This window comes from Myotis brandtii, unplaced genomic scaffold (genome assembly GCF_000412655.1).
Source record: "Myotis brandtii unplaced genomic scaffold, ASM41265v1 scaffold77, whole genome shotgun sequence".
Taxonomy (NCBI): Eukaryota; Metazoa; Chordata; class Mammalia; order Chiroptera; family Vespertilionidae; genus Myotis; species Myotis brandtii.
In genome coordinates, this window is record NW_005371082.1 from 3751385 (window position 1) to 3762219 (window position 10835).

The 10835-nt window shown below is 37.0% G+C and overlaps 1 protein-coding gene across 5 annotated transcripts in view; it reads left to right on the forward strand.

Annotated features, from left to right (window-relative positions):
• Window positions 1-10835, forward strand: part of NBEA (neurobeachin) — a 776030-nt gene that overhangs the window by 739369 nt on the left and 25826 nt on the right. For all 5 annotated transcript variants that reach the window (XM_005883142.2, XM_014530733.1, XM_014530734.1 and 2 more), the window contains 3 exons: window positions 3971-4042; window positions 6693-6848; window positions 7344-7514. In XM_005883142.2, the coding sequence (XP_005883204.1) occupies window positions 3971-4042; window positions 6693-6848; window positions 7344-7514 (399 nt within the window). The remainder of the gene's footprint in view (window positions 1-3970; window positions 4043-6692; window positions 6849-7343; window positions 7515-10835) is intronic.

Sequence of the window (10835 nt, forward strand, 5' to 3'; positions counted from 1 at the left end):
GTAGGTGCACCTAAGAAAGTCGCTTGCTAAATGGTTCTTAAATACTGCAATTAAGGTAAGATATGTGTTTCTGCAGGCAAGCTACTCTGCCAAATTATCACCAAAATGCAGCAGTAAATAATTGTCAGACCTAACTGTATGACCCTTGTCTGTCTTATCTGCTGCTGTCATATTTTGACTACAGTCCCAGTGCACAAAATTCGTGCATAGGGTGGGGGTCCCCTCAGCCCAGCCTGCACCCTCTCCAATCCGGGACCCTTTGGGGGGTGTCCGACTGCCGATTTAGGCCCAATTCCGGGGGTGTCCGACTGCTGGCAGTCGGACATCCCTCTCACAATCCTGGACCGCTGGCTCCTAATCCCTCATCTGCCTGCCTGCCTGGTCACCCCTAACTGCCCTCCCTGCTGGCCTGATTGCCCCCAACTGCCCCCCTGCCAGCCTGGTCGCCCCTCATGGCCCCCCCGCTGGCCCGGTCACCCCACGCAACCTGCTTGTTCAGTCGTTTGGTCATCACTCACTAACCCCCCTGCCAGCCTGGTTGTAGGCAGCCATCTTGTGAGGGTGTGAGGGTTAATTTGCATATTACATAGGATGCTCACAGAATGCTTAGCTGATGATCAAGTATTCAAGACATCTTTGATAAATAGAAGCAGTTCTTCAAATCAGTCAGGTCCTTCCACCCTACTTTACCACTGCCCCCAGAAAAAACAGTTTTCCCATATTAAACAAAAGTGAGTTTGAATCCGCATTTTCTGAATAATGGTTTCAAATCCTCTTTCTTTTACCTCATTAATTACTTTAGCAAATATTTGAATGGCCACTGTGTGTCAGATAGTCCTGAGCATACAGCAATGAAGAAGATAAACACCATCTTTCTCCTTGTAAAGCTAAGAGTCTTTGACAAAAGACAAATCTAAGTTATTCAGTAATTTCACATGTGTTTTCTCCAAACTTATTCCTGAAAGTTCCAGCCAGTTCATCTTGAAGTGATATAATTCTGTCATAAAAACCAGACATATTGATACTTATTTAATCAGGACAGAAGTGGATGTGACCAAATTATTTAGTTGGCCCAGTTCAGCACTTATGATCTCCCTGGAATTTCCAGGATTCCCACTGTCTCCAGGACTGAATGGATGAGCCATGGTGAATTAACTAAAATCTTTCTATTCTATTGATTTCTGTATTTCTCTGAAAAATAGTCATTTATACCATAGCTTAGTCTCCTAAAAGCTTCTAAGTGTACCTATTTTACAGTTTTTGGTGATGTTATCAACATGAAGTGGAACTACTTCCATTCAATCAGAAATGTATAGCAAACATCTTCAAATACACAGGGTTGGGCAAAAGTAGGTTTACAGTTGTTCATATGGAAATAATCCTATATAATAAAAGAGAAACATGTAAATTGACTGTCCCTCTGCTATGCTCACCAGCCAATCAGGAGTGAGTATGCAAATTAACCTGGCAAAGATGGCAGGTTAATTTGCATACACAGGAGCCGGGTAGAGAGCAGAGTGGGAGAGCTGGCAGAGAGTAGAGCAGCTTGGGGAAATTGGCTCCCCAAGCTGCCTGACAGCAGAGAGGGAGAGCTGGCGGCTTGGAGGACTTGGCAGAGTAGGAGGCCATGGGACAGAGACAGAGCAGGAAGGGAAAACCAAGATTGTGGGGAACACTGGGAATTCTGGGAATAGTAGTTGTGGTGGCAGCCCCAGCACCGGAAGCGGAAGCCCAGAGCACGGGGAGCACCAGGAATGCTAGGAATCATAGTTTTGGTGGCAGACGGATCTCCTAGACATTAAAGCAAAGTGAGCCTGAAGCAAGTTACGGTTGTGGTGGGGGATGGAGGGAAAGCAAAGGTGAGAGACATAAGTAAAATCAGAGTGTCTAGGAAAAATTAAAGGGAAGATATCCTAAAACTTCCAGGAAATCTCCACCAATGAAGCAAAGAAAAAAAACATGCCTCTATTATTCTGTGAGCAACAAACCAAACTGAGTTGGGGTCTCAGACAATTCACTCATATGATTGCAAAGACAGACAGAAACTCCCGGATTGGAGAGGGCTCCCCTGAGGGCTCCCAGATTGGAGAGGGTGCAGGTCGGGCTCAGGGACCCCCACACCCCCCAGTGCATGAATGTCATGCACCAGGCCTCTAGTAAAATAATAAATAAAATACAAGAATAACCTCTGTGTCTTGCATACTCACAACTGTAAACCTACTTTTGCCCAGTCCTGTATATGAATATTTACAGGAGTCTTAGCCTCTAGAAATGTTTTGCATTGGGAGAAAATTATGAAGGACTAAATTTTTCTTTAGAATTGTTCCCAAGTATTATATGTTATACTAGTGGCCCAGTGCACAGATTCGTGCATATTGAAAGGAAATTAATTAGAAGAAATATTTTAATATCACTATTCACCCTTTCTCTATAATTGAAGTGTCAACCAAATTCACGATCAACAATGACAGATTGAAACACACACGTGCGATTGGCACCAGCAAGAGCTTTATATGTATCGCACATGCACAAGTCAACTTAGCCTTTTTATAGATATAGAATAAACTTGCTTAATTAGACCTACTTCCTGATTTAGTTAAACTTTTTCCAGCCCAGTGAAGCACCCCAAATTCTCTTTCAGGTAATTGTCAACAACACAGCAGTAAATATCAGTATGAAGCAGATTATTATTGTAGAGCATGCAGGGAGAACAAAGGGTAAAATATTTAACTGCAGAAGTCTTTGACTGTATTCTGCGCAGTGAGAAAACCTGAAGTCATTTTCAAGGTTCACCATTTCTTACTTTTTTTCAGTTGGGTCAAGTTTCTAAACTTTCTAAATCTCTGTTTTCTGGCTAATGAAAAGAAAATAGGATTCCACCTAGTCTCCTATCTACCTATTCCAGGACTTCTGTGAGGATCAAATAAGACGAGGCACAGGAAAATGCTTCACAGACATTGGGTTACAGTGTGAAATGTTTCCACCTGGATTTAAAACAAGACGTGTTCCTGGACTGAAGAAACTGCAAGGAGGCTAGTTGCTAGGGAGAGGAAGCCGGGTGTTGCTACGTGACATCATTAACTGGTGGCCACAGCTACCATTTCTGGACTGGGCTGGGCTGGGCTGTGGGCCTCATTTTGTGCCATGGGGTCTTGGCAGCTTTGGCTGCGATTTGGTGGGGTGTCACTCCAGGTGGTGGCAGGGCCTGTGTCCCACTTGGGGGAAACTGAGTGTTGCTTTGTGGGCTCCAGGTCCATGGTGCCGTTTTTCTGTAAATGGCCAGTGCACATCACTGCAGCTCCTGTGTTAAGCATCTGCCCCCTGGTGGTCAGTGCGTGTCATAGAGACCAGTCGGATGGACACTTAACATATTAGCTTTTTATATATTTAGATAATCACATGTAATAAATTATGACTGATGACCTTAATCAAGCCCTAAAACATTAATCCTCTGAAGGAAGTTTTTACTGAGATTAAGATTTGAGGTGTGGCTCAGGTTTATGTCTTTAGTTGACTTGTCCTATATTGAAAGAAGGCCCACTTGGGTGGGAGCTGCATCTCCCCTCTGCCCGTGTCTAGGTGAACCTGTGCTCACACACATCGTTGTTTGCAGGCATGGCCTTTTCTTAGATTTCAGCCTCATTGGTTGCCCAGCAACCTTAGCTCCCTTTTGGGTTCAAGAAATGTTATGATAATCTATTTTATCCAGCTTTTTGTTATGATATTAACACTCTTTCTAGCTTTCTACATTCTACATCCTAAATGGAAACTAGCAGTCTCTATTGTAATGATTTTTTTAAAAGACTATCTACAAAGACATGTGGTGGGACTTAATCATTCTCACAAGAATTTACCAAATAACCTTTAAGCAAATGTATATTTTGTATAATCATCATAAAATACTACTTATTAGGAAATGCCTCTTTTCTGATAATTTAATGGTAGTTTTCTCTTTTTATTTAATCTGTAGGCCTCAGAGGAGCTCCAGGGTACTCCTTGGATCAAGCCCATCATCTTCCCATTGAAATGGATCCACTCATTGGTATGCTAACAAAAAATATATATTTTCATGAATGCTGACTGTTCACAAATGATAGTTGAATAATATTTTTATGCCACAAAATTAATGTGCAAATAATGTCAAATTACCAGTAAAGAGCTGTGAAAATCATAATATGCCATATAAGAACTTTGTTGGTATTAAACACTTTTTTTGTGGCTTTCCTTTATGTTTTAGGCAGTCATTTTGAGTTGGTTCTAAACAAGGCACATATTTCCAAACTGTTCTTTCTTTCATCCTAAACTAGTCTTTTACAGCTTGATATTATTTAAAAAAAATATAAGGGCTCAAAGAGATTATTAAAGAAAACTAATACTGAAAAACATCTTTTAAAAGAAATCTTTATTTAGTAGGGCTAAAACATTTTTAAATTAAATATTTCATATAAATTGCAAGCTCATGAGCTATGACTCTTTGCAGAGATATTACATATATTTTAAATTATCACATACACGTTTATTAGCCATATGATCCAGAACAAGCCTCTTAATCTTTCTAGGCCTCAGTTTCATATCTGCAAGATGGTTTATAATACTAATGTTGGTTTTGCCTATTTCAGGTGATCATGTAGAAAACTAAATTAGGAAAAAAATCAAAATTCTATGAAATATTAAGCCACATACAAGTTATAGTACTTTTTGCTTATATTAATTCACCTTTTATCTCTGAACCCAGAAATAAGATAGAGACAGCCATTTCAGTCAGGTATATCCCTATATATAATAGCATTTATATGTCTTTGGGAGGATATAAGGTTTAGTACCAGGAATATTTTTAGAGTCTAGCTATACCAAGAAACATCGACAATATCACATACAAGTAGAGTGTAACCATGGAAAAATTAATAGCTGTATTAGAATAAATAAAGGACCAATTATATAGTTATATATAATTACTAGTAGCCTGGTGCACAAATTCATGCACATTGAAAGAAAATTAATTAGTAGAAATATTTTACTATCGCTATTCGCCCTTTCTCCATAATAGATGTGTCAACTAAATTCATGATCAACAATGACAGATTGAAACACACATGTGCAATTGGCTCCAGTGAGAGCTTTATATGTGTCATGCATGTGCAAGTTAACTTAGCCTTTTATAGATATAGAATAAACTTGCTTAATTAGACCTGCTTTCTGATGTAGCTAAACTTTTTCCAGCCCAGGGAAGCACCCCAAATTCTCTTTCAGGTAATTGTCAGCAACGCAGCAGTAAATATCAGATTATTATTGTAAAGCACACAGGGAGACCAAAGGGTAAAATATTTAACTGTAACAGTGTTTGACTATGTTCTGTGCAGTGAGAAAACCTGAAGTCATTTTCAAGGTTCACCATTTCTTACTTTTTTTCAGTTGGGTCAAGTTTCTAAACTTTCTAAATCTCTGTTTTCTGGCTAATGAAAAGAAAATAGGATTCCACCTAGTCTCCTATCTACCTATTCTAGGACTTCTGTGAGGATCAAATGAGATGAGGCATAGGAAAATGCTTCACAGACATTGGGTTACAGTGTGAAATGTTTCCACCTGGTTATAAAGCAAATCGTGTTCCTGGGCTGAAGAAATTGCAAGGAGGCTAGTTGCTAGGGAGAGGAAGCCTGGAGTTGCTACGTGACGTCATTACCCGGACGGTCAAACACTTAGCATATTAGCCTTTTATATATATATAGATAACTTGCATAGTGTTTAAGTGACTTAGGATCTTTAATTTTCTTTGCTACCATTCTTGCACAGTTTTTTTTATTGTGTATCTTCTTTAGTAAATATTATTATAGTGTTAGTAGATCTCCACAAATAGTAGCACATAGATTTAATTGGTGTTAGAGAGAGATGGTGATCTTCTACATCACATTTTCTGTTTTAGAATTCAGCCCATGGAGTTAGCCTGAAAGGGTGGTGTAGTGTAAGGGATAGGCTGGCATACAGACAGGCACTGGGGAAATCAGATCATGTTTCTGTGTTCTTGACTTTATTCAGATCCCAGTTCTGTCCACTGACTCTTTGCCTGTCCCTTTCCTCTTCAGTTCCTCTCCCATCTTTCTTATTCCTCTGGTCCCCTGCCAGCCCATTCTGAAAAGGCCTTCTGTTTGTTGACAATCCAAGTCTTTAAAGTTGCTGACCTAAAGCTCCCTGTGGACTGCCCACATAGCAACATCCCTTGTTCAAATCTCTATCTTATTTTTACATGAATTGTAAATGCTATCAGAAAATGACAGATTGAGGCAAATATTAAGATATTTTTTTCTTATATAGTATACCTTAGACAGTATTATTCCTCATTAATGTTAAACTTGTGGACACTAATGAACTTGTGTATAGTAAACATATATGAAATTAAATGCATTTAGATATTGTTATTGTTTTAAAGTCATTATTTTGAATTCCTCATATTGTATTTATTTATTGGTGGAGGAAGAATTTACATTTATGACAACTTTTAAATATGTAATATGGTTTATAAATAATCACTGCTACTAAAAAAGTTTATATTCCTCATGGGTAAATATTAAAATATTAACCTATATACCCTTAAAAAAACTTTTCTACACAAATGAAGTATAAAATTATTACTTCTATAAGTGCTTGATGAAACTTGTATGAAATATTTCTTTATTTTTTTTTCTATTTACATTTAGCCAATAATTCTGGTGTGAACAAACGGCAGATCACAGACCTTGTTGACCAGAGTATACAAATCAATGCACATTGTTTTGTGGTCACAGCGGATAATCGCTATATTCTCATCTGTGGATTCTGGGATAAGAGTTTCAGAGTTTATTCTACAGAAACAGGTACCCTTCAATTTGAAATACCTTATTCTCTTCAAAATGCCTATTGTTATATTTAAATCATAATATGAAATCATAATAATGTAGGCATTTTTATCTTGAGTGCCAAGATCCAAATTAAATGTTTACATTATAAGTTAACTATTTATCATGCCCTCCATTCTGAACTTTAGCATGAACCCTGATTTCACAGGGCAAAGGGGACTGTTGTCTCATTCCAAATCAAATCCAGTAAAAGACCTTAAATCTCCCTTTAGTCTGGCCCAAACAAAAATCATCATTGTGTTATCTTGTAAGTCCTTTTCTTAAAAAATCCCAAGTGATAGTCCTATATTATTTTTCAGAAGCAATTAAAGAAAGCAAATCTGTCGCTATAATTTAATTGCCTTACAAATTTGTAGGTCTATAGGGTAAATTTTCACAAATATAGTAAAATAAAGCTATGGCCATTTAAAGAAAAATAGCAAATGAATTAAATCTGCTGTTTCTGTGTTTCAGGGAAATTAACTCAGATTGTATTTGGCCATTGGGATGTGGTCACCTGCTTGGCCAGGTCTGAATCATACATAGGTGGGGACTGCTATATTGTGTCAGGATCTCGAGATGCAACCCTGCTTCTCTGGTACTGGAGTGGGCGACACCATATCATTGGAGACAACCCTAATAGCAGTAAGTATTGTCTAGTACTGTCCTATCAGACTATAAATTCATTTAAGTATAATTTCCCTTTTTAATTTTCCTAATAGTTTTTCCTGAGTTTGTAAGGATTTTAAAATACAAAAGTTTAGGTGGCAAAGATTTCTATTGGAATGTAGCTTTATTCAATGTGTAAAAAAGAGCAAGTATAATAACTTTTAGCCTGGAGATGCTCCCAGGTCGCTTCCCATTGACCTTCTGCTCAGCTGCCCTTCTTTTATCTTCAAATGCCCCTAACCTTCAGAAATTTCCTGATTCATTAAATCTTATATAGTTTCTCCCAGCTGAATTCTCTCCCTCCTCTGAATTTCCATAAAGTTTTATTTGTACCTCAGTGAGGACACTTACTACTTTCTGCCATGTAGTATAGTAACTATCTCCTTTTATTCATTTAACAATGATTGAGTACCAACTTCAGAATAGTCATTGAGAAGGCAAAAAATGAACAAGGAGATTTATTTGCTTGGGATGATTCCTACGTGTTTTTATTCAACAGTGCTCTTTAAGATATTCTGTAGGGGGGAAAATGGGAATCCAGAGTAAAATAATTTTAGAAAATACCACATATACTCTTATTTGCTATGAAGCTGTAAAAGTCTTACACAAATAGATATGTGAACAGTTGTTTAACCCACAGTTTCTCAAACATGTTTTTCCATGGAACCTTTGTTCATGGAAAGTCAGTTATTGTTCCTTGGAACTGTTGTTTTGAGGAAGAACTGAAGTGTGTCATGAGTCTCTCCCTTTCCATTTGAAGTCTCTGGTTCCTGGCATACTAACACACATAATAGGTTTTCAATGAATAGTGTAAAATGACTGAGAACCAGGTAAGAGGTTGCCTAGATATAATTAGTGTTTTTAATTACCAAGCTTTCAGTATTTCAAGTTCACATATTTTCAGTAAAATAGAGATTGTTTCTATAAAGCATTGGTAATGGCAAGTACCTAAACCAGGGTTATTCTAATTATAATTCATACATTGGCCCAAGCTTCAACAGTAGTCCAAAATAAACCGAAACATGACTTAAAGGAATATTGATGACTAACAGAGATAAGAATTTCTTAAGAGTGCTGGCATCTACCACTGAAATATTTTAAGAATAGATGAGAAATGTGCAAGATGGCATATTGCAACTGTGTGGCTGGAGGCTGCCTTCCCTGGTCCATTCCAACCTGTGAAATAGCTGGGGATGGAAACTGAATTGTTTATTTACTCTTCAAGTCCCACTCACCCCCAACTCTTATGTGTTTTGACAGGAATACTGCAAAAATAGGAAATGACTTTCAATTGATAGGAGCAAAGGCGCTATCATACAGAAAAAAATAGATAGATGATAGATAGATAGATAGATAGATAGATAGATAGATAGATAGATAATAAAATGATGATGGATAGATATAGATAGATAGATAGATAGATAGATAGATAGATAGATGTTAGATAGATAGATAGATAGATAGATAGATAGATAGATAGAATAGATGACCAAATATTTTGTGAGGTTTTATTCTTGCCTATAGCTACAGTTGAAGAGCAGTAGATGAAGAAACAAAGTGTATTCTGAAGTAATGTCTCTTACTGAATAAAAGATAGTGTGTGTATTATACATTTCAGGCTCTGTTTTAAGTTGTTAACTAAGATGTAATACTGGATTAAGGAAAAAAATTCAACATTGATTGATTTCCTACCAGCCAAATAATTAGCTACCAATTCTACCTTATAAGAAACATCATTCTCCAAATACTAATAAATTAATGTGTGTGTGACATTTGATCTGCCAGTGATAGCTTTATTATTCTCAAGTATAGCATATTATCACATTATTTTATCTAAATATATTTTCACATATTTCCAATGTTTCTGTATATCAATAGTAGTGTAACATTCATTAGAAAAGTTGAATTAAGCAGCAAGTCTGTGTAGTATCATCTATTTATATTGACAAAAATTAGACATATTATTAAAATTTTTTAAACAGAATACTGCTTTAAATCCAATTAATTAACATCTTCAAAATGAAGCTCAGAAATGATTAAAATGATATTTCAAAAAAGTATTTAATTATTGAAAGCTACCATCTGGTAGAGGTAAGATATTTTATATAATGTACTACTATGATGTAAAGAATTTTGAAGAAAAATGTTAAATTATAGTAATTATCTGTTAGCTACTTTATTTTACATTATTCTCTAATGTTCTTTTAAACCAAAAGATGGTTAACAATTGATTATAGCTTTGATCCATCAGTTAGCAAGAAAAGTTAGATGTAGTAATACTTGGAATGTTTAAAGTTCCTTACATGACAACAGGAGCTATATAAATAGAAATGTTTATATTAATCTTTAAGAACAAAATTGTGAATATTGTACTTGTTAAAATGCAGCATTTTATTTAAGATTGCCCTTAAGAAGTTACAGCAGCAGAAGCATCGATCAGACCATCAAACCTCAGAGGGAAGGTAGGGGAGGGTGGGGGTAAGGGGGAGAAATGAACCAAAGGACTTGTATGCATGCATATAAGCCTAACCAATGGACACAGACACCAGGGCAGTGAGAGCAGGAGTATGGGGGGGTTGGGGAGGGAAATGGAGGGATAAGGACACATATGTAATACCTTAATCAATAAAGAAAACTAACTAACTAAATAAATAAATAAATAAATAATAATAAAAAAGAAGTTACAGTAGAATATTATCAGTGTATATTTTTCAGTATTACCTCCACATATAAGAATTTATTTTTATTAAAAGATGTTGTCATCATTATGCACATAAACCACTTTCATAAAACCCACCTGGTCAAGACTTTATTGGACATTTAATGTGGACATGTGTAATATGGCTTTATTTCATGTTATCCTATATAATAAAAGAGAAACATGGTAATTAGCCATACCTCCGCTACCCTTCCCATTGGCTAATCAGGGCGATATGCAAATTAACTGCCAGCCAAGATGGCGGCCGGCAGCCAGGCAGCTCGAAGCGAACATGAGGCTTGCTTGCTTCAGTGACGGAGGACTCCAACGTTCCCTGCCTGCCGCTGCCGGAATCTGAGCTCGAAGTTTGAAACATTGTTACAAATATAGAAGCTAAACAAAACCCCAGAAACCTGCTTTGAGCGAGCTGGGATCTCAGAACTGGAGTTGAAACAGTGTTTCGATTATAGAACCCAAACAAACCAGATACCTGCTTTCAGCAGCCGAGGCCTCAGAGCTGGAGCCAAGCCTCAGAGCTAAAGCTGGCCCAGAATAACAGTGACAGCCATAGAAGGTAAATAAATCCCAGAATAAAAGAA